Source organism: Aythya fuligula, chromosome 4, assembly GCF_009819795.1.
Source record: "Aythya fuligula isolate bAytFul2 chromosome 4, bAytFul2.pri, whole genome shotgun sequence".
NCBI lineage: Eukaryota > Metazoa > Chordata > Aves > Anseriformes > Anatidae > Aythya > Aythya fuligula.
In genome coordinates, this window is record NC_045562.1 from 15,406,669 (window position 1) to 15,430,944 (window position 24,276).

The 24,276-nt window shown below is 39.6% G+C and overlaps 1 protein-coding gene across 1 annotated transcript; it reads left to right on the plus strand.

Annotated features, from left to right (window-relative positions):
• The first annotated feature begins 5,753 nt into the window (after positions 1 to 5,753).
• Positions 5,754 to 23,218, plus strand: SDAD1 (SDA1 domain containing 1). Its single transcript, XM_032186488.1, has 22 exons — positions 5,754 to 5,880; positions 5,997 to 6,101; positions 6,502 to 6,600; positions 6,763 to 6,873; positions 7,574 to 7,645; positions 7,737 to 7,837; positions 9,159 to 9,216; positions 10,099 to 10,173; positions 10,877 to 10,978; positions 11,436 to 11,505; positions 12,129 to 12,232; positions 13,385 to 13,442; positions 14,030 to 14,088; positions 14,461 to 14,537; positions 15,643 to 15,740; positions 16,129 to 16,205; positions 16,574 to 16,706; positions 17,889 to 17,986; positions 18,454 to 18,644; positions 19,172 to 19,256; positions 19,653 to 19,814; positions 22,872 to 23,218. The coding sequence occupies exons 1-22, from the start codon at positions 5,791 to 5,793 to the stop codon at positions 22,920 to 22,922; spliced, it is 2,076 nt and encodes a 691-aa protein (XP_032042379.1). The 5' UTR covers positions 5,754 to 5,790; the 3' UTR covers positions 22,923 to 23,218.
• Positions 23,219 to 24,276: the final 1,058 nt, after the last annotated feature.

Consider the following 24,276-nt stretch of genomic DNA (forward strand, 5'->3'; position numbering starts at 1 on the left):
TGCAATAAAAGGTGTAAAGTAAGCTAATTCAACATCACTCTGCAAGCAAATCTCCAGAAAATCTTAAAAACCTACAAGAAAACATGCAAAAGTTAAGACTTCGGTAGTATTACATCAGATGAGGCACTAGTTTCAAGCCCTGCTGGCACAATCCCCTAGGCATGTTTCAAGATGGTTGTTGTGGAAACCAGATCCACGACTGTCTGCCTACAACAAAGGTTTTTTTCACAGAGATATACAGAGAGCTCCTAGGGACTGTAGAGGAAAAACTTGAATTAAAACAAAATGTTTTGTCATAACATATATCTTGATCTTTTTAACAGCAGTACTTATTCAAGAAGTAAACAGTCAAAAGTCTTTACTGCTGTTGAAACATGATACAATACACTGTTCAATGTGCCTTTACTTCAGCGTTCATTAACATTGTTCTTCAAGAAACACATAAGAAGCAAACGTGGGCCAAACGTGTCACTTAACTTCTTGTACTTTTGAGTAAAGACGACAGATTATTCATCTTGTAAAATACCACATTTTCCAGAAAACTCTGCTGAAATATCTAGAGACATTTGCAAGACATGTACAGAATCAAGCCTGGCCAATGTCAAACATAGTTCATCCTTCAGACTCACCTTTGCCTGTAAGATTGGACAATGACAGAGACAGGGCCATTAAAAATCAAAGTCCATCTGCACAGTGGGCAGGTGCTCCTGCTGCTGCTCTCAAGGTTGTACTCACTTTCAGCCAGTCTCCCTTTAATCTACCAAAAAAATCAGAAGCCATGTGAGAACACCCTCCCAGATGTGCACCCAAATCATGACAAAGCCCCATTCCACAACACTGCCATCTCTCCCACAGCCTTACTTAGCTCCTGGCCAAGTGGTATTTAGCTGGATTATTCTCCCACCCAGGGGTAGCAAAGGGGCAGTACTGGAGCAGGAAGAACTTGGAAGCTCCTGTCAGGGAAGCATAGAACAGATGTAGCTGCCTCTGCAATTATTGTGTGAGAGGTTTTGGCTCTTGCTACTGGAACAATGCATTCACATCTTTCTTCATTTTCTGGTTTTAGATGCTAACAGGAAAAAAAACTGTGCTGGATTCATGTCTTTAAGATGCTGCTAGGTTATCTTTTAAAATGCAGACCCATACTGTTTGAGGAGACAGCAAAAACAGTAACATAATATTAATGAATGCACTAAGAAATGTTTTCTCAGGCAGACCTCTGTTTCTGGAGTGCTCACTCAAATATTCAAGCCAGACTATCCTTTTGGTTTGAATACAAACAACAGTAGCTTGTCCTGCTATGCTACAAATCACTTTCAACATATTTGTTAAAGTTTGATTTTAGTTTGATTAGTTTTTTTTTTTTGATTATTTAGTTTGATTTTAGTACCTTGTTGGTACAATTTCCCTCCAGCAAGAAATCCTATTTCTTTACACTTAATGTTACTAAACCTCCTTTTCACTCTGTACCAATGGTCTTTTATAATAAATGGGCTAATACTCGCTGAACATGTATCTCAAAGTGACTGAACCCTACTGAAGAAAACACCTGGCACATTTTGGCTGGCAAATGTCTGATGTACCTACCTACGCATGCAACATACATCTTTCCTTTATGGATACATGTACCACTAGTATGGCTTTTGAAGGCTTTATCTAGAGCCTGATGCTATAAGTTCACTAGTTTATTTTAAGAGGTGTATTGTAATCACTGAAGACCAAATTGGAGGTACTGCAAGACAGAATTCCAAAATTGATTCTCTCTCTATTAAAAGGTCCAATACAATTTTTATGTTACTCCTCTCATCTTACAAGGACTTCACTTCTCTCCTGTCCATCAATCAGGTGAAGAGCAGAAACTTTTTTGGAAGCATATGGTACAGTTGAGAAATAGAATCCCCAAGAAGCATCCCCTGACCAACTCCAGTTTCAAGGCAATGAACTGTGATTAGTACAGACTCATTTGTGGCTGCTGTTCTCGATTAAAAAAAAAAAAAGATAAAGCCAAGACCAGGAAGACAAGGTCCCTGCAAGAACTGAACACCATAAGTTTAAATATAATTGAAAAATAATACTAGAAGTACTACAGTATTTTATTTAAGTGAAACCTCCCAGATTTCTAATGAATACTACTTAAACCCTACAAATCCTATGAGATGTGAAAATCTGTGGACTGACTGCAACAAGAACAACAATGTTTTTCTACTTTGCCAGTTGTTGCAGCCCACTACAGAAGTATTTTTTATACAGCATTAAAAGCAAGCATTTCTCATGTAGCTGAATACTGACCTAAATAACCCAGTAAGAGAGAAAAATCTAGGTCTGGGCAAAACAGAGCTAAGAACTACTTATCCACAGATACTTTGTAAAGAAATTAAAAAAATATGTTTTATAAAAAAAAGTCTCCACCTTGTAGAAAAAATACAACAATAAGGATTTTAGCTCATAGTACTTAAACAAAAGAAAACCTATGGAGCTTACAAGTGCACATGGGTTAGAAACTATAACACAGAACAAAGAAAACATAGTTTTCCCTCTAATGCTAATAAATAGCTTATGTAACAGATGTCTCTAAATATCAATTAACTCAAATAAACCAACTTTACACTACATGTATAATAACTTCTCTAGTCATCTTCTAAAAGGTGCTGAAAATTAATGTTTCTTTCTTCATACAAAATAACTTTTTTTCCATGAACAGAAAACTAACAAAATTGATGATGGTTTTCCCATGTGAATTAAATAATCCCTGCCTTGATTAGGTCATGAAAACCAGACCAATCAGCAAGCAGGAGGGAAAGTGCTTGGATTATAAAATACTCTCACCGTGGCCTTTGCTTTGTATGATTTTTTTATTTGTTTTTTTTTTTTTTAAAATAGTAGTAAGGAAGAGTCTTTTATTTTTCTTTTAAAATTTGTAATTTTTTATGCTTTATTTTTGTTTGTTTTGTATTCTTAACTGCTACATAAGGTAAATATCTAAAGTAAGTTTTATTTTGTTTTAATTATTATGAAAATCCTGAATGTAATAATGTTCTCTATGAATCTAGCATCATAATTTTAAATAAAAAAAAAATCAACAAGTACTTGCTTTGTTAATGATATTGTAGTTACACATTATTTCTTTGTCTTTAAAAAACTATGTAATAAATAAAAGGAATAAGATGTTTCTTGCATGAAAACAATTTTAGATACAAGGAATAATTTCTTAAATACATTGTTTCAATTATTAAGTGAATACATTTTTTTAAACTAATAACTTGTATTGCTTTTCAGTATTTTGAGCTCTTTACAGAGATCATATTTCTCTTCTTGATACAATGTTACTTATTAAAAATACTGGGAAAAGTGATTCTTCAGAGCGTGTGCTGTGAATGTTGAAATAGTAAGTAAAATACTGTCTCAACTGGGTTGTTTCTAACACTTGAAGGTATTATGTTTTACTCAACAACATGCCTATTGTCCTTGACTGGATTAGACAAAATCTTTCTGATTTTTTTTTGTTACTATTCTCTAGAACAGCTATGTAACTTAACTTTGTTTTTGAGTACTCCATTTTGAAGACTCCTTAGTGAGCTATGGATTAAAAGTAATGAGATAAAGATGTATAAGTGAAAGTGCAGGACCAAATAATCTCTAGTGCGTTCATTTCAGTACAACAGTATCTTAGAGCACAAAGATACCTGAACTTGAAAGCTAAACATGTCTAAGTGTAATCATCCTAATTACAAAACAAAGATAAAACCTGTGTTTTTGAAATATAATTGAACTCAGGAACTTCTGAATAACAAGCACCTTGGCTTCTCCTAAAAGCTGTTAACAGGTCACATGTGGGTTATATTATTTCTACACTCCCTCAGAGCTCCTGGATGCAGACAAATTTCTTGACAGCTGCACATGTATAAAGGAAGAACACATTGCTTATGCTGTAATCAGCATCCTAAACCAACAAAAGTCTTTATAGTCAAGCACTACTGACCTATGTCTGTTCATAGTATCAAGTCTTTCAGGCTTGGACCATACTCCGTCATGTATCTGTATTTGATGTAAGTGAAGAAGATTTACAAACTGTCCTGTAAATCCTGATGGGGAAAAAATGACTATGTCTAGTGCGTATGCTTTGCTATCTTTGCAGAGGGACTTCCAGTGAGTGACTGGAAGAGGCCTGTTAGACCACTGTTATGGAGGTCCAGTCCTTATGCCAAGAGAAAGTTAAGATGTAATTCCCCATCACTTCTGTACAGCTTCCTGACCAAATGCTGGTATTTTACCTTATTTTCAGTGTTGAGACTCTTGGGGATTCCTGCGATGTCTTGCGTGTCTCACCAGGCACTGTGCATGGATGTCCTTTCTATTGAAACCCCATTGTTCTAAAGGTTTCAGGGAAGCCAGATGTAATGTTAAGCAGTGGCTTCTGTTAACAAGTAAGTCTATGCTGAAGTGGCTACAGCTGGCTCCTCTATTGGTACCACTCTGCTTAAAAGCCTTTTACTGAGAAAACCTTGGGTCACTCTGAAGGAGAAGAAACAATACTTTTGGATGCCCTAACGATAGCATTCAAGCATGGCCCTAAGTGCATGTTATTAATTACATCTCCATGTATATGATGAGAGTAATTATTGGATGCCATTTCATTCATAAACAAGTTCTTTCATAATTTGGAAGTGAATGATACTATGTAAAGTAAGTATAAATGCACTACAGTGTAAATAATTACAGAAAGGAAATACAACTTAAGATTCCTATGATACTGTTTAAAAGATAAACTAAAATGATGCTGGACTACAACACTTCTATTTTCCTCTTTGGCGAAGCCTCAGCTTAGTGCTGACCACTTCTGTGCACATGTTGATGTACTGCAGAAAAGCCTCCTGAGAGCAGGAGGGGACAGTATCACTCCTAAGGAGTCCTCCTGTAACCTGCAGCGTAAGGGCCATGACTCACATCTACAGGCTGCAGTCCTGAGGCCAACAGCTACTGCAAAGGGAGGAAGTATAAGCAAGTACTCACTGCTCTCTGATTAGGTAGCTGTCTGTAATTGTCCATGTATGACCAGTCAGGTGGATGAAGAAGAAAAAGCGAGGTCTGTGGGGAATAAGCAGCGCTTGATCACACGTGATTTTTAGCTTTGTCCTATTGCTCCTAGTTTGGTTAAATTAACTGGGGTCTGTAGCTCTCATCAGCTGTTCTGATGAAAAAGTTGTTTGACTAAAGTGGTATCGGGAATGCATAAATCATTCTGGTGCATAAATTGCATGTGCAAGTAATCCTTGAATAAAAGGACACTGTCCAAAAAGTCTATAAGGGAACTTAGAAGTAATAAAGGCCTTTATCTCATGAAAAAGCCATGAGTAAGATTAGCAACACCTAAACTACAACAGTGTTATTGAACATGCATGTATGCAGTGGGGCTGTTTTCATTGCTGTCATTTTTGTGGTGTAGTCCTTTTAGCAGATGAGATTGAATGAATACAATAGCTTTTTCTCTTCCACATGACAGCATGTTATGTACTTCCATGCTTTGATCAAGTATATGGATCTTACTAACCACCCTGGAATAGTATGGTGATACTATGGGTGAAGAAAGTCAGTTGTATAGGGAGAAAGCTTTGATGTTGTGAACGTTTGGTGGGCAAAAGCCCTGCTGCCTGACCCCTAAGGAGCTTGTAAAGGCGAATTTTGTCAAAGTGAGTTTTGTCGAAGCGCCCAGCTTTGTCCCTGGGCGGCCGCCGTGGCGGGGCGGGGGCTGTAAGATGGCGGCGGCCGGGCGGCGGTGAGGCGTGAGGCGCCATGTCGGGCCGGCAGGGCAACAAGCTGCCCAGCAACCTGCCGCAGCTGCAGAACCTCATCAAGCGCGACCCCACCTCCTACACCGAGGAGGTGAGGCGCCTGGGGGGGGGGGAAGAGGGGGTTAAAATGGGTTAATAACGCGAGGGAGAGGGTAATAGGGGCCGCTGAGGCGCCTGGTGCCGGAGTAACGCTTGCTGTGCTCGCAGTTCCTGCAGCAGTACCACCACTACCAGTCCCATGTGGAGATCTTCACCTTCCAGCCCGACAAGCCCAGCAAGGAGCTGGCGGAGCTCGTCATGTTCCTGGCGCAGGTGAGCTGCTGCTGCTGCTACTGCTGGCCCGCAGCAACGTGTGCGAGCTGGGCACGGCGGCCTCCCCACGGCTGCTGGGGGGGGTGGGGTGAGGGTTGTGTGTCCGTGTCTTGTTCTCAGAGCCCTGCTGGAAAGCTGTATTTACTAAAACTTCCATATTACTAGTCATTTCCAGGCAGGCAAGTTTTTCTTTCGAGCCTTCGGTTCAGTTTTAAAAAAGGTCTTGTAACTCCACCACGTGTTTCTTATCAGTGTTTCACCCATAACTTTTCTTTTGGCGTAGATAAACTGCTGTTGTACAAATAAATTTACTAGTTGCTTATAACATCTCACGTTCCTGCAGCTGACTGCTAGCTCATGGTTTTTAGTAGCGAGCTCACTCCAGCCTGTCTTTGCCCAGGTTGCCCACTGCTACCCGGACCAAATGGCCAACTTCCCGCAGCAGCTCAAAGACCTGCTCTCATACCACCACACGGTGCTGGACACAGACCTTCGAATGGTAAGGCTGCCACTGAAAGGTGTTTAGGGCAGACCACAGCCTCTTCTACAAGTATACCTGGGAGAATTCAGCACTTCAAGTTTGCTTTTGCACCTTTTAACAGAGATGGAAACTGGGGGATGCTGTGAAATTGTGACTCTCATCTCTCCTTCTCCCATACAGACCTTCTGTAAGGCTCTGATGTTGTTAAGGAACAAGAATCTGATAAATCCCACAAGTTTGCTGGAGCTCTTCTTTCAGCTGCTGCGATGTCACGATAAACTTCTCCGAAAAGTAAGCAAGCTGTGATTACAAAAGCTGGGCTTGACTTCCAGTGGGTTTTGACCTGCCTAACAAAAGAAGTAGTGGGCAGTTCGACTGTTCATGGTTGTGAAATAAGTGGGAGATGGGTCTGCTCCTTCAGGAACTTGCCGAAGGCAAGACTTGATCTGTATCTCATATTGAAGCATGTTGCTGTACACACTTCTACATGCAACAGTTTGTAAGCCTGTACTGCATTTGCAGTCGAGCACCTTGAATGTGTCTGCAGATAAAAACCATAAGCACATTGATGTCAGAGCAGAAATTATTGAATTCTAGTTGAAAAATTTTAAGTTTAAAAAAAAAAAATTGCTAGTAAAAGCTTCATTTTGTGTTTTCTGCAGTAAATGTGAGATTAGTTGCTTTCTCTGACCAGGATTACTGAACTTGCTGTCAGAATGTACGTATGAAATGGTAGTGGGATTTTTTGAGTTAAGCTTCATGCTCTTTGTTTTCTTCTCTCACTGTGCTACAAATTAAGTACATTTTTTCAAATCCATGAAAATCAAGCATATATGAGGATTTACAAGGTAACATGTTGTTTTTGTAACTACAAATTAAAAGGGATCAGGTCTCATTTTGGTACTCGGAGTCTTTGGGGCAATTGTGGTGCACCTGCAGTGTTTCTTGTGTGACATGCAAATGTTACTTTTTGCTCTTTCTCCTTTTACAGACTCTGTATACTCACATTGTGACAGACATCAAGAATGTAAATGCTAAGCACAAAAACAATAAAGTAAACACAGTAAGTATTCTAGTTTTCAGATGCACTTCAATTTACTACCTTGTGTTATTGAAGATTGGTAATAATAAATGCTTCCCAACTTTTTTCTTAGATGCTGCAGAACTTCATGTATACCATGTTGAGGGACAGTAATCCCACTGCTGCCAAGATCTCTCTGGATGTGATGATTGAACTTTACAGAAGGAATATTTGGTAGGTTTGGTAGGCCCATGCTTCTTCCCCATTTAATGTTGGATGGCCATCCTGACATCACTCGCAGTATGGTGTGCAAAATGTGATGTGGAGGGCCTCTGGTTTTCAGTATATTTATTTTCTTTGTGTTCCAGTGGCTGGATTTTGTGAAGCTTGTTCTAGTTTGAAAGAAACAGGTAGAAATACTGTCTTCCTTAAAGTCTGAGTTACTTAGGTTGAATCTTTTACGTTTTAGTTGAAAATGGTCAAGTTGTGTGTATTGCATTTGTAACAAGCTTTGTGCAGCTCACTTGTTTGAACTCTTGCATATAAAGCTGTTGCTATTCGCATACAGGCTGTGATGTACAGTGAAAAAAGAAATTTTGTTTTTTCTTCTCTCAAGTTACTAGGGTATAATTCTAGATGACTTACCTAATAAGTGCTTTGAGGGTTTTTTGTTGTTGTTTTTAGGTGAAGCCATAATATAGCTTTTATTTTTAGTAGACACCAGCTTGAACAACTATTAGAGAAATACTGAAAGCAGAAAAAGTGCACTGAGTACTCAGTTTCTGTTTCAGTGCTAGTTAATGTCTAAGATGTTGCTGAATCTTTTTCTTGTGTTACAAAGTGCCAGAGCAGATGTTACCCAGTAGAAAATTGCACTAGAAGATGGTAGTTTGTTCACTCTCAACTTTTTGACTGTAAAAACAAAGTATTTTTTTAAGCCCTTCAGTTTCTAACTCCATTGCTCTTCTGGGTTCTTACATAGAAATAAACTGTAAAGGAGATGTATGAATGCAGCAAGCAACACTGGTGGTGTGCAATGTTTCTGCTTCTTTTTATGTATTTCCAAGTTAGTGCCAAAGATCTAATGCATGCAGTTCTTGCATTACTTATTCCCATCAATTTCTAGCATGCTGGGAGGTGAATGGCAACATTGATTACCTTGGCATTAAAAGAAACCTCAGCTGGCAGGCAGGATGTGGTGCCATACGGTATTTATCATGAGGAGTGATCATTTTGATATGTAGTGTTCAAGGAAACAGTCTATTCCATGGCATGCACAAGGTCACAGCAGCTTTAAGATTTTTGTTGGTTTAGTGGTAGGTTGAAAATTATTATAACAAAGGGAAAATTAGGATAGCAGAAAAAAATACTAGTGTTGCTGAAAAGATTAGACTTCTTGCAGTTTTAATGAGTAGATTTTTAAGTACCTAAGACTTGATATAAACTCAAAATATTTTTTTGGAGTCCTAGTTCACGCAACTTAATTTTCTGAGAATAACTTGAAATTGTAAAACTTGAAATAAAAGGCAATGTTGTTTTTTTTTTTTTATTCCAGGAATGATGCCAAAACGGTCAATGTCATCACAACTGCTTGCTTTTCCAAAGTGACAAAGGTGAGGACAGAAGTCATTTGATGAAACCGCATTTAATCTAAGCTACTGTTATCCTGGGGATGCAGTTTCTTAATTCAGTACCCAAATTGCTAACTAGCTTCACTGATTATTTGTCTTTTGTTGTTTTAATTTCAAAATGCCACTTCGGTTCTGGGAGTAGGACACATTTGGTGCTTAGGTGCAGAGCAGCAGAATGGGATGCTTGTGCTATGACAAGTGCAGGCTGGTGTGGGGAGGGTGGGTGTACTTTCCCTTGCTACTCAGAAGAGACTGTCAGGATATTGCCACCTTATAATCAGCATCATTAAGGCGTTTACTTTTTTAATGTGAAGAGAGTTGATATCTTGCCTGGGATTTGAGTGGATCTGAGGCTGCCTGTCATCTTCATAGGTTTTCCAATGCTAAATGCTCTAAAATGCATGTTATGGTTTGAGATATGTTCTTGGACAGCAAAAGTCCAAAAGCTGTTCCAGTTGATTAAAAAACAAAACAAACAATCAAAACCCACAAACCCATATAAACTTATGAAAACTTGGAGTACTCAGCACAGCTGATCAAGTATCAGCTGTGCAGGAATTAATAACATTGGCATGGAGCAATTGCATTGCTTTGCAGAAAGCTAGGAAGATTTCCGTCTCTGGATTTGCTCCTGTCACTGTGGAAGCCCAGCTGTTTTTTGATTCTTTATGTGCCTCTGGCTGATGAGGGTTAGAAGCAAAAATTGACTTTGTTCAGGATGCTTTGTCTGATGGTTTGCTTTCTTTATGTATTCTTTTCTACCAATAATTGGAAATGTTTTAGCATAACTTAAGATCAGGATGCTTGGCTGTTGTAAATACTCTTGTCTGTTTGTCATGTCCTATATTTTACTTAATTTCTCAGGTATTAGTTGCTGGTTTGAAGTTCTTCCTTGGGAAGGATGAAACTGAGAATCAAGATAGTGACTCAGATTCTGAGGTCAGTGTTGTGATTAAATCTTCACAATCTAAGTTATGTCATCCTGCAGACATACAACTACACCAATGCATCTACTTTTGTGCTGCAGAATTTTCTGTTTTGTATCCTCCAGTTGTTGATCCACCTCACAAAAATGTTTATTTTTTTGCCACCTGGTCTCAGTTGATAGCAGGTTACCTTCACTATCTGTCTACAGCCTAAGGGCTCCCTTGATTTCCTGAACTCATTTTTTTTTTTTTTTTTTTTTTTTTTTCAAAGCTAATGAGTTAGTAGATATGTAACTTTAGAGTTGTGGGAAGAGATTTTAACTTGATATTTAAGATGCAGGTTTAACTTTTTAGATATCCCTTCAGTTCTGTTTCTCAAACTGCATTTCCCATTTATGTACAAATGAAATAATTCAGTTACCCTGAGAAGGCTGATAACTTGCAACAATTACAGTTTAGAACCTCCTAGTACAAGGCCATTATTGTGTGTGACTGTCTAGTACCCTGTGATTACCCAGCTGTAACAATTATTACTATCTCTCTGATATAAGTGGTTTTATGGAACTGTGATTTTAAAGGCTACTATCTCTGTATGATGAAACTTAGATGGGAAGAGACCCTTTTCAAATGTAGTACACTGATACTTTTTGTATTTCTGCTTCCCGTTTGAAGCCTGATTTCACCTGAGTCTTGTTTTCCTTGTGTTCCTGCTGAAGGATGACAGCCCCACGGCCAGAGATCTGATGGTGCGGTATGCAACTAACAAGAAAACGACCAAGCGCAAGAAGAAACTGGAAAAAGCGATGAAGGTTCTCAGGGTGAGTAGAACGGTGTTTTGACTTGCTGGCATTTTAGCTTAATCCTTCACATGCAGAAATCTTTTTTGTTTCCAGTCATCTTAGTTATCTTTTGTCATCTAATTTAGGTGAGGCTTCTAGAGCATACCAGCATCTGCTGGTTGGGCAGTTTTCTGAAACACTCTTGTCTGAGATGTGGACTGGTTCTCCTCTTGGGCGCCCCTTTTGTGGTCCCTTACTTAGAGCATACTGTGTCTTGAGAAGCAACCTTTTGATGTGGTTCCTGTTGCCTGTTAGGTCAGGTGGTTGAAAACCTAATGCAATTGAAAAGAATGGTAGTTTATTTGCTAAAAACCAAAGCACATCTTTTTGAAGAGAATAATGAGGAATAGCAGCTTCCAATGGCAGCCTGAAACTGAAGCACCTGCAGCTTTTTCATGGAAAGAAAAATGTCTCCTTTACTCTTCTTGCCATGCAGAAACACAAGAAGAAGAGCAAGCCAGAGGTGTTCAACTTTTCTGCTATTCACTTGATTCATGATCCCCAGGGTAAGCATGCATCGTGTTCTGTATTTTCTCAAACTGTTTTTCTCAGATAATAAATATTTAGTATCAATGAAGGAGAATGAAAGTAAAAACAAATGTGGTAACAGGATGCTTTTTTAGCTTTCTTTATCAAAGAGTTTCATAACACTTAAAACGTGAGACTAATCTTGTTGTGCTTGTCATAGTGGAACACTTGTAGATGGCCAGAGAAGGAAGAAGGAGCAATACTGCACTATCTGCTCTGGGTTGATACAGATCAGGATGTGTCTTTCAGCTTATATCTTGTGTGTGTGAAAGCCATAATTTGTGCAAAAGGGCAGTAGTTTATCTTCTGCAGCTTTTTAGCTTATGCCTTTGTAGAAGCATGTTCGTATTATCAGTCTGGCATTTGTCTAATACCACTTGACTCGTTCACAGTCTGATGTAGTGAAACTTTGGGGATTTTGTTTTTCAGATGGGTTGAAATGCATCTTTTTAAAAAAACAAACTAGCTTTAAATACTGATCCTGTATTTAAAGAAAAATTGAACAACAACAAAACTTAACTATCTTTTTTTAACCCAGTCTCAGCTGAGTTTGGCACAGTGCCTTTTGAGACTACCACAAATCTATTATTGTTTTTTCTAGACTTTGCAGAGAAACTGCTGAAGCAGCTGGAGAACTGTAAGGAACGATTTGAAGTGAAGATGATGCTCATGGACCTAATATCTAGGCTAGTAGGAATCCACGAGGTACATAATAATTTTGTACTGGTCTGACGGTTGGGTGGTGTGCTCTGGCCTTGTGCCTCCGGAAAGTGAGTTAATTTTCCTGTATGTTGAAGAATGAAGCTGAGTAAAGCCATGGAGTTGCCAGTGGGCTTTATGGTATGGCACAGTGATGTGGGCTTGTATGGTACTAAGTGAATTCTGCTTGACAAGGCTGGTGGTGTGTAATATAGCTGGGATGTCATGACTAGAGGAGAAAATGCCTATTTAAAAACCTGTGTTTTCAGTGTAGTTTTTTAATTGAGTCTAGCAACAGCTTAAGAACAGCACCCTGAGATATAACCAAAGTGTGATCAGACTTCCTTAAGAATCTGTTCTTCTTGGGAGCTCTGTGGGGCGAGGGAAACACTAGTCCTTGCAGGTATCCTCAAGGCTAAGAAAAGGTGGAAATGCTCACTGTGGCTGTATGAGCACTCTTGAATATAGGGAGTGTGAGAAAATCCAGTTGTTTTTTTGACACTGTACTGGGTTCACGCCTAGGCACATACAGCTGCCACTTTGTGCTTTGGTCTCTGCCCAAAGCATTCCTCCCAGTGACCAGGGCATCTGAATTGTCAGGTACATCACAGAGACCCCAGTGTTGCAGTGGTGTCTCGCTATTTCTTCATTGCATAAAGCTGAAGTAGAATTTACCACGTGTAAGTCTGAGTCCAGGAGGTGTATGAAATACTTGTCACTTGGGAGGTGTGTGTCCAGGTGTTAGGCTGCTTCAGCATCAAATATGCATTCAGGCTTGCGGGAGGAGTTAGTGAAGGGACTTGGATGCTAAGTGAGCATGAATTTAGGGACAGTCTCTTTTGAGAGGACTGTGTTCCTAAAGCTAAGGGAAGAAGCAGTACATCATTGTGCAGCAGACCACCCAACTGGATTTCTGTGCAGTCAAACGAGAACCATTGTGGATTTCAGATTTTGGCATTGAGTCTTAATTTCCTTTGAAAAAGTCCCTTCCTGACCTCCATGTATTTCAAGTTCAGGACAGGTGAATGTGTTACACAATAAAATCTGAGGCATTTGCAGAGCAGGCTGTGTAGGTTTGTTGATTATCATATATCAGGTTATAAAAGTCATCTCAGAAGAGACGCAACTAACCTGTTACAACTTTTATCTGCCCTGCAGCTTTTTCTTTTTAATTTCTACCCCTTCATTCAGAGATTTCTACAGCCCCATCAGAGAGGTAAGCACTACTAGTTATAACAGTGTTGGTCTGTCAGGTCTGTCATTTCACATGTACAGTCACTTCTGAAGTGGTGCTGTGAGTAGGTAGCAGTAGCATAATTGGAAGCAAGAATAGTCCAGGGAGTGTGGATGAAGGAGGCAAAAGGCTCCAGTTGTCCAAAACAGTGGACTTTCATGGAAGCTTTGTCCACTTGACGCTCTTAAGCATTTGAGAAACTTCAGCACTAGGATCAAGTGAGTTCCTAGTTCCTTGCAGAACCTGACTTGTTGAGCAAAGCTGTGACTGCCTTTTGCTGCTTTTTTGCTTCTGTTTAGCTCTAGAATGGAAATACACGTGTATTTTCGTGTAGCTGGCTGTTAAGGGTCTGCACTGCTGCTGGGGTAGAGATCCAGGTGTGTTCCTAATGCTTTGTGAGAGAGAAGTACAAGATGTCTCAAATAACTTCATCCTGAACTGGCTTTGAGGCTTAGAAGCTCAGGATTTCATTGAGTTAGCTGTATTGGTGGGTGTGGGTAAGGCCAAAATAAGTTGTACTGGTTGTACTTGGACATCTTCTCCCCCTTTCTTTTTATTTTTACTTCCAGAAGTGACAAAGATTCTTCTGTTTGCGGCGCAAGCTTCGCATCAGCTAGTACCACCTGAGGTCAGTATTCCATTAACTTTTGGTGACGTTAAAATGGACAGTGTGCAAGCTTCAAGTGTTAAGTGCATTCACTGGGGACTGGGGACAAGGAATCCGGTCAGACCCTTTTTCTTGAAAACCACGTGGGAATTTTTGCTCTCATTGACAATTTCTGCAAGTTCCAGGTTGTTGCTTTTTATAAAGGGATACAATCCCAATGCTCAAGGTCTTCAGTTTCTACAGGAGAATTTGTCTAGAAGTTATTTGCAGGCTATAGTGTTAAGTCACGAGCTCTGCCTTTCTGTGAAAAGGGCTCTCTTAATAAGATGTAATCATTTCACAATTATATTAAATAAACAGTAAGTATATTTACCCTTTCTTCCTTATTTTCAGATTATCCAGTCAGTGTTGATGACCATCGCCAACAACTTCGTCACTGACAAGAATTCTGGGGAAGTCATGACTGTAGGGTGAGTATGGAATTTTATTACAACCATAAAACTCTGAATGTGGAAAAATATTTTCCATTTTTTTTAATGACCTTCAGCCTATTACTGTCATTCATCTTTGCTTTTAAGAACCTACTTGAATAAAATAAGACAGTAAACATAAACTTTCCTTTATTTACTTGTCAGTGTTGTAAATTCCTCAGTGCGATGGGTTTCTGTATTTAGCCAGTGCTGTGACTTAACTCTTTTGCATTTTGTGATGGCCTTCTTTGATTTCTTGCTTGGTCTTGTGTTTTTCTTCCTTCCCAAGTATTATGTTATTTCTAGTTTGAGGGTACACCCTCTTGTGTGTGAATCAAAGTACACGTAACTTCCATTTGTATACGCACAGTGAGAAGACAGCATCGTAATTCAGGACTTTTCATGTGTAGCAGATCAAATTTTATTACTGACAACAAATTCAAGTGATGCTGTTAGTGAAACTATAAAGTGCTTGCTTTCTCTGTTGAAGAAAGTCTGCTTTTGTAATAGGTGTGGTGCAGGCAGAGTAGAGTATGACCAGTAAATGTAGGAGAGAGCTGAGCTGTGCCTGAAGAAGATGAAGTAGTTGGTGGGGGAAACTACGTGAGCAGCCATGTGTTGAATACTTTCATGAACTACTTTTTTCCTTTCAACATGGTTATAGTCCTGCAACAAATTTAGTGTACTGGGTGTGTGCATGAAGATGATTTAAAAAGTAACTTGGTGTAAGCAGGCTTCCTTTATAGTGTTGTTTGTCTGCCCACGCTTGACAGGAGAACTATTTCTTGATTTTGGCCTGGCCTAGGCCTGGTGATCATTTGACAGCTTTTTGCGGATGTGCTTGGTTGGATCTAGCCTTAAGTTGCAGAATCCGGAGGTCCAAGATCAGACAAAATAGGTGGAGAGTGTAGAGTATGGACCAAAGATGGACGGTTTTGAAGAAGTTTTGGAGAACTATGGCAGAGAGCATCCTGTTATGTTCCGCTCTGTTACACCTAACACTTCAGAAGATTCATCAAGTGTGAGAAAATTCAGTCTATTGCTGGGCCAGTGAGTGCCTTCCCAACCATGTTATTCAGGAAAATATTTCCCTTTGAATTTTTAGAATCAATGCAATAAAAGAAATCACAGCGAGATGTCCATTAGCCATGACTGAAGATCTGCTCCATGACCTTGCTCACTACAAGACTCATAAAAATAAAAGTGAGTATGTTATGCGGGTATGACTCTTAGATCTATCTTCCTTTTTTCTTGTCATCTGGTCCTCTGTTATAGCCTTCATAATAGTACTGCATTTTTTGGTGGGCTGAGAGGTATCATTTTTAACGTCTGTTGCATTTCTATGCGTATACTTAGTCAAACAGTCATGGGTAGTTACGGCAAGGGAAACAGCTGACAGAACTGGAGAAGGGCAGCTGCTTGTTAACAAAGATTTGGCCCTGAGAGCTGGATCCTGTATTGGAGAAATCAGTGGGAGCTAGTATTTCAGAAAATACATGAACAGGCTGTAATACTGTTTATCTCAGTGCACTTTGGCTTGCTCAGGATTCTGCTTTACCATACTTAGTCCTGACTCTCTTTTTCTGGCTAGATGTGATGATGTCTGCAAGAACTCTGATACACCTCTTCCGTTCGCTGAACCCAGAGATGCTACAGAAGAAATATAGAGTAAGTGTTTTCTCTGCATTACGTTCACTATAAATGTAAGCTTATGTGCTCAAAAACAACTGCTCTCAGAGCTTCTTGAGAATATGATGGAATCACTCTTTTTTTTTTCTTTCCAGGCCTGTTTTCTTGCTGCATTTTTGACATGGCTTTCTCTTGTTTCAAGGCTTCTTTACTCATCAAACTTATTGGCAGAAGCTTCATGCTGCAGAAGCCTGTCTTCCTGCAGTTTGTTCGACTTCTTTATAGTAATTCAAGATCTTTTCACGTTTCATCAGGCAGAATTTATTTCCTACAACTCCACCCCCTATTTTTATGGGCTTGTGTGAGTTAAGATAGCAGCCTGCTTAATGTGTTTTATTTACTTACAGGGTAAACCTACTGAAGCGTCGGTGGAAGCCAAGATTCATGAATACGGAGAACTGGATGCCAAAGACTATATTCCAGGAGCAGAAGTACTGGAGGTTGTGAATGAAGAGGAAAAAGGAAAAAACCAAGAGGAAGGTTGGCCTTTTTTCTTTATTACTTCCATGTTGTGCATCACTGCTGCTAAGATTTTTTTTTGGACTTGGTGTTCATGCATTTCATTTGCTGCTGTCACATGCTATGTGGTTTGTACATGTCTGTATTTACCCATTAAGAAGCACTGATACTGTTCTCGAGTTAAGTGCAATTTATCCTGAGAGATCTGATAGTCAATGCATTGCTTCATATAATAGAGGGATGAAATAAAAGAGAGAGGAAAGAGGGAATTTGAACAGCAAAGAGAAGCGAAACAGGTCATAGAGAGCAACTTTGCTTTAAATTGCATTGCTTCCTTCCTTGGGTTAGATAAAGTGGAAGGGGCCGGAAATGTTGCTGAACGCAGTGTGGTAAGGATTAGCAGTTGTAAACCGATGTATTTCTTCAGAGACTCTCTTAAATGCAGCTGCTTGTTTTGAGGGCCTTGAACATAACTTGAGAGTTACCCTTTACCCATAGGGTTTTGGTACAATTTGCTGCAATAATGACTTGCTGCAAACTGATTAGCTATCCTCTATGGTTGGCATTCTTTAGAATGAAAGAAATGTATGTAAATGCATTTCCTGTAAAGGCTTTGTTCACCATTGTTGCAGGTTTATTTAAGTTCATAAGAAAAATGTTTTAAAGAGACTGCAGCTCACAATGACAAGAGAGAACAGGTTTTAACAAGTCTGTTGTGTGTGTTCAAATATCTTACGCTGCTGTATGTGGTTATCACTAGAAGTTGGTTTCCATAGCTGTACATGCACGTGATGTAAGTGTGCTAAGAAATGAAGGCTGAGATGTCTTTGTACAGCTCTGAATCAGTTGCTGTCAGAGTTACGCCGTGTGATGCTTTGACTTTGCAGGCCAGGTGGAATTTGGTAGCTGAACTTGCCAGTGGGACAGCATGAGAGCTACTGGTCTGTTCAATCGTGGATGTCTAAAAATATTATTCCCAATTAATGATCAAATGTGTGAAGTTATCTGTAAGTCTTACGAACACCTATGTAGTTCTGAGGCTGGGATGCTGAGATCCTACAGCTTTGAGTGTGTCCCTGGGCATAAATGTAGTTAGGTACTAAAAGGCAGTGAGAGCTTAGGATCTGCTCTGAAATTGTTTAAAATGCACAGAGTTCAACCAACTCTGTACTAGCAGCTCTGTGCAATTGTTCCCTTGAGCAGATGGATGGGAAAGTGCTAGTATGAGTGAGGGGGAAGATGATGAAGATGGAGAATGGATTGACGTCCACCACTCTTCAGATGAGGAGCAGCAAGAAGTGGTGAGTTCCAAGCGTGTTCTACCCCAAATAGAAAAGGGACTCGTTAATAGCAGTCCACATTCTCTTGTTCTACCTTCTTGTGGCTACTCATAACTACCTACATGGTAACTTGACCAAAATCAGTGAGCTGAAGTATGTTTTTGCAGCTGTGCTGAAATATGTTTGCTCTCAGGGTGAGGGGGGAGAGTTGGGGAATTCTCTTCCAGTGCTAAGCTCCTTCAAAGCTATTTTAACTTTCAATTCCTTAATATTTCAGAGGAAATGTAGTACTCTTTTTTTTTTTTTTTTTTTTAATACCACATTGTTAGATATGACTCTTAAGAATCCTAATAACAGTTTGGAGCATTTCCCAACATTGTTCCCCCTGTGTGCCCTGTGTGGATATCTGGGAAGCAAGAGGGTCATGGATTGTAGAACAAATGGTTTGCAGAGCTCTGGATGATTGTTCTTTTGTACTTGTTTTGAAGGCAGAGAAGATGAAAAGCATGCCTATAGAGGAACGGAAAGCTAAAGCTGCAGCAGTCAGTACAAGCAGGCTGCTAACGCAAGAAGAATTCCACAAAATACGTGTTGCTCAGCTCTCCAAAGAGCTCAATTCTGCACCGGGCAAAGCTGCAAAGAGGAAAAATATTGAAATAGATGATGAAGAGGAGAGCAGGTAGGATGTGAAGTATTGTCTCTTGCGTTTTCCCCCTCCCCTCAGTCTGGTGATAAAACTTTGAATTGCTGTAGGGTACAGAGCTCTGCTCTTGGCCATTATCCCGTGGTAGCAGGTGGCAAGCAGCCACGTGGCCTAGAATGGATCCTGGCCTGGGGGATTTATTTTTACCTGGGAGAAAAGAGCAAGAGGGGGCCAATGGAAATTGTGGGAGTAGTTTGTTTGTTCAGAGAAATAGGAGTGTTATTTTCTTAGCAGTAGTTGCAAGTCTGTATCTCCAGAGCTTCTTAAATGTTGTGGTTCAAGCTGGACTCGAAAAACAGTCATAAGAGAAGGGTTGTTTTGTAAGGGTTGTCCCAAGCATGAGGATTAGCCTAAGAGGAGGAACAAAAAGTGCCTGTGTGAATGTGTATAGGGGAACAATAGCCTGAAAAATGGGTGAGAGACAAAAGGTTAGGAGGACATCATGCTTTTCTGGCCAGATGATTTGTGTGTGACAGCCTTCTGTTGGATTTCTGTGTGCGTAGGGGTGAGTTGCTTTCACTCAGAGATATCGAACATCTACATAAGAAGCCGAAGTCAGACAAGGAGACAAGATTGGCAACTGCAATGGTGAGGAACTGGGCTGTTTCATATCCTCTTTTTAGACACTTGTGGGGTTTGTGTTCTTGTCTCCTGTGGAATAAGGAGGTGGTGTTGAATCTGTAAGACACATGCCCAGCTGCCATCTGTGTTTTGATGAAATTATTTTTTACTGTTGCATCGTGGCTGTAACTGATAAACAACCTCGTGCTGGTCGCAGGTGAAGATGAAAATACAGACACCCCCTAATTTTCCACTGATACTTAACGCAGCCAGCATGGAGGAATGCAGTTAATACACGCAGGAAATCACAAAATCTGGATGTACACTTGCTGCTCTAGAACCTTCACCCTAGCAGCTGATGTTTACTGTAGGGAAGAACAAATAATAGAGCCCCCTCTTATTATGGTGTGTTGTCTATTCTAGGCTGGAAAAACAGATAGAAAAGAATTTGTGAAAAAGAAAACAAGGATGAACCCATTTGCCAGCTCTACCAATAAAGAGAAGAAAAAGCAGAAGAACTTCATGATGATGAGATACAGCCATAATGTCCGGACCAAAAATAAGCGTTCTTTCAGGGAAAAACAGGTAACATTTCATGTTGAAATCATATGGGGCAGTCTGAGCAATAAACTTGTAATGCTGGTGAAGAGCTGTCTAGCCTATACCCTAAGATTTTGGTGTTTAATTTGATGGATTAATCACTGGAAAAGGCTGTGAGTTAGGTTGCTTCCCATGAAACCTACCCAGAGGAAGTATATCAGGGACCGTGGGGGTGGAGGAGAATGCTTTGTCAGAATCTGCTCGTGACTATGCACAAAGAACCATGCACTGTTGCAAAATCATGGGTAGGTTAGCAAGATGATTAACATGTGGTTTGATTTCTTTTCTCCCTTTAAGCAATAACAGATTATGTTCGAACTGTAATGTTGTGACAGAAGAAATCTTTCCCCTGATACAGTGGAGTTGGTCTTTAGGACAAGCTTCTAGTGTGTGTTTCTTCACTCCCCATAATCTGTCTTTGACCTTTCTCCTATTACTGTCATATTATGGACTCAGCTCTCCTGGCTTGAGGTCATCTGATAGCTTGATACAAATGCACTTAAGGGACAGATGCCAGTACTCTTTAGAACCTTTTAGAGCTGTTCACAAAAATTAAGTCACTTTTTTGGTCTAGTCTGCTGCCATAGTTTGGCAATATGCTGCTCTCAGTGGTGATGCCTTTGCCTTCTACTGCTTCCTCAGTTACGAGCTTAGCTATGGGGCTGATGCAGGATTCAAAACAGCCTTCCCAAAAGCACTTGTAAGTTAAAAGTGCATCTCTTCGGTAGTCCAGTTAGCGTGTGTTCCCACAGGCAGCTGTGCCAGGGTAGCTGAAGGGATAACTAAAAGGTGAGGAAGAAAGTTCAGGTGATGACTTTGTAGCTTCCCCACACAGCTGAGGTTAGATGACGTGGCAGACATGGAGTGTGGACAGAGTCTCCTCACTTCTGTCATGCACCTCAGCTGGGGTTGATGCCTAAACTGTGGCAACTTTTGCTGGTGTTGATACAGGCATATGGTTTGCCCTACTGTGTTTCCAGGGTAGGTCTGTGTTAACAACAAAAATCGGCCTTAAAATCCCTTTATCTAACCTGGCAGGTGGCCAGTCAGGGGTGTTAGAGGCTGTTATAAAACTGAACTACTTTGAAGGTGTTCTGAGGAAAAACTTTGAGAATAATCCAGGTGTGCAGGCTTCTTTTCTTCTGTGTTAGTGATTTGTGTTTACTTAAGTGTTGTCTTGTGGTAGGGCATGTTCAGGTGCTGCTTTTACAAACCCTCCTCTGTCCCTGAGAGTTGTTTCCAGAATCATATTAAGTTGATGTGTATTTGTTGGCCACTTGTTGTCTTAAACAGCAACAATACTGAAGTTTATAGACTCAACAGGAAGTATTTCTTGAGTATTTCTGTTGAAGAAGAAGACTTGGACTAATATCCTGTGTAGTCTTTTATTTTTTGTCATTCTGCTTTGCCTCGTATAAGGCTGACACCTTAGCCCAGTACTTAAAACACAGAAAATGTAGCAAATCAACAGTCCACATGCTTTTACGAAACTGCTGTTAATTCTCTGTCCTTCTATTGAGAAATTGGGTGTAATTTTAGCCCAAGAATTCTGGATTAGCTCCTGAGATAGGATTCTTAACAGTTTGTTCTTTTTAAAAATTTATGTAAAAAGTAGGTGTCCATGTGATCAAAAACATCTTCCGTGTAGTGCCTTTAATCTTTTTTTTCCTGAGATTATACTGACTTTTAAACTTGGCTCCCTGTTTTTAGAAAGTCATCTTGAATGTTTTCAGTCCTTACTCCTGATTTAATGTTTTGAGTTCCAGGGTAACAGCTAAACAGTGAAATGAAAGTACCCTTCTTCCTTCTAATTTAAGTTAGACCACAGCATTGTCCTGTTGACAGTGATTGGGAAGTAGTACAAAAATAGAAGTGGGTTGGAGTACTGTAGTTTTTCAGATAATTCCTTCTGCTGCCCTCCTCAATGGTAGAATAAAATGGAATGTTGTCTGTAGTCAAGATCTAAACCCCATTACCAACTAAAATGCGTATAGTATATCACTTTGAAGAGACTGTGTGTGGCACTCATTAAAAATTGCAGCATCTCCTCCTTCCCACCCTTGGAAAGCAGCTTTGTAATAATCTCAAAAAATTCCTGTTAATCCTACTTAGCTCTCAGCTGGACTGAAGTTTTTTCTCATCTCTTCTTGCCAAACAAGTCTGTAGAAGAACAACTTGTTACTCTATCCTTTTCCTAAGTGTGTAGGATCTTAAATGATGTTCTGATGCATTGATGAATGTTTTATTTTTTGAAGCCCTACTCTTTCCTTAACTATACTGTTTAACTAAGCAACCACAGGATTTCTGTCAATGGATGTTAGCACTTGCCAGTTACTGCTCCCGGTTTTAGCTGATCAATTATTATTATTTCTCTAAGATTGAATAAATTTTAGGAGTCTTCCTTAGGATTTTGCTTACTTAATGAAAATAGCTTAACGAGACTTACCATCAATAGATCTGTCTGCATAAATGCTACCAAAATTCTTAATTTTACAGCTGAAGATAATGCTGTACTCCTGTTTTCTGTAGAACCCTATAAACAATTTCTTAATTGCATTCTGATATTTTACTACCTTCCAGCTTCGTGCATCAGATTTTGGTTGTCTATATTCACAGCCATGTTTGAGTGGCTTTTGAACTTGAGTATAGGTAGTCATAAAACGACAGTAGGAATGAGCTGTGTGGCTAGCTCCTTTGTCTGTGATCTGCCTACTCAGTGCTGTTGTAGTTACAGTGTTACTAGCACCTGAGTCAACTGGTTCAAAGACAATTCAGGTTAATTTTTCATCTTGCAGTCCTACTTATCTGTAATACATAAAAGCCTCTATAAATGTCTACCTCAGCATAGATGATGGAAGCTGTTAGCTGTAGCATTCTCTTAAAAAGTTTGGTGATCTTATCTGCAAATGTCTGGTTACTACGATACCAATGGGACGCGTATGATGGGCATATCAATGAGGATTGTCCATGTGATACTGTTTTCTTAATAGTTAAAGCGGAGAGTTTGAAATACCTGAATATCCCTCTTGTTTCGTATTCCAGCTGGCTCTTAGAGATGCGCTTCTGAAAAAGAAAAAACATCTGCTGAAATAAAATGGTAAAGGAGAAGAACAGTTAATCATCCTTGAAGAAAAAAGAAACCTAGAAATGCTTATTTTCCCTTCTCTTAAAGAAGGGAAGAAAAAAGTACTGAATTGCCTTATGGATTCATCTCTGCTCTGTTCAGAATTATAAATTGAAGGCTGCTGCGAAGTTGGATAGTGCATTAATACGAAAGACCAAAGAGGCCTTAATCCTTGCAGACTTTTGGTTTTTAAAGCATTCTAGGAAATGAGGCAGTTGTCTTTTATTGAATATAATTTATTTACAGCTGTTTTTGTATGTGTAAGTATTAATTAAAACATACAACCTCACTGTAAAAAACTATTTGACTACTTGATTTGATTCAATTAATGAATAGATATTTGGAAGAAAAATGAATATTCCAGCTCATCCCTTAAATATTACATACACACTTTATACCTGTCTTACTGTTGTGATTTCATAGACTTAGTAAGTGGTTGTTTTTAGCATGTTTACTACTAATAAAACCAAAGGCAGGGAAAGAACAGCTTAGTCTACAAAGGTGACAAAAATAAAAGTAATACGTGGGAGGGGGCCCGCATATTCCCCTCTAAACAGAAGGGTAGTGTCACATGCAGGAGAAATATGCAGTCTTGTTCTTCCATATCCATGCATTGTTTGGTAGTACTTGCTTGTGTTTGATTTTTTGTGAGAATGTGTGAGAAAAACAATGTGTGGTCTATGAACTCTTGACCTTAAAGTAAAGGTTGAACTCCTGTTTCAGCCTTTACTTCACCTGGGATTGCTAATGGCCTTTCTGCCCTTTACCCAATCACATGTTGCCCTGATAACTTATTTATACTACCCTTTGTCAAGTTCTGTTTCATTTCCTAAGGGAGGAGAAACAGGTGACATGCACAGTGTAATGGAAAATGTGGTGGAGTATTTTTTCTTGTTTTCAATTTTCAAGAAACCAGGTTAATGTTTATATCCTGTACCATCATATTTACAATGAATACACAATTGTATCACTTCTAATTATTAACCCAGCCACAAGCAAGACAAAGGGTTTCTTGGTCACATCTTGCATCCTAAAGAAAAAAAACAGATGGAAGCATGAGGGAGCTTGTACAGAATGAAATCTGACTTTCTCTTGCGGCTGTAAATGAAAATTAAGGTTTCTCTTGAGTGAAAGATGGGGACAACTCCTGTTCTCCAGGGAAGGGGGCATGTAACAGAGCTGGCAGAGGACGGACATGTCGTGGTTTGGAGACCACAGGTAAGGGAGAATAGTAGGAATGGCATACGGATTTGTAGGAAACCTACTTGTGCTATTCTCTCTTCACTGAACAGCTGTGCAGTTTCCCGGGTATATGTGTGGCAG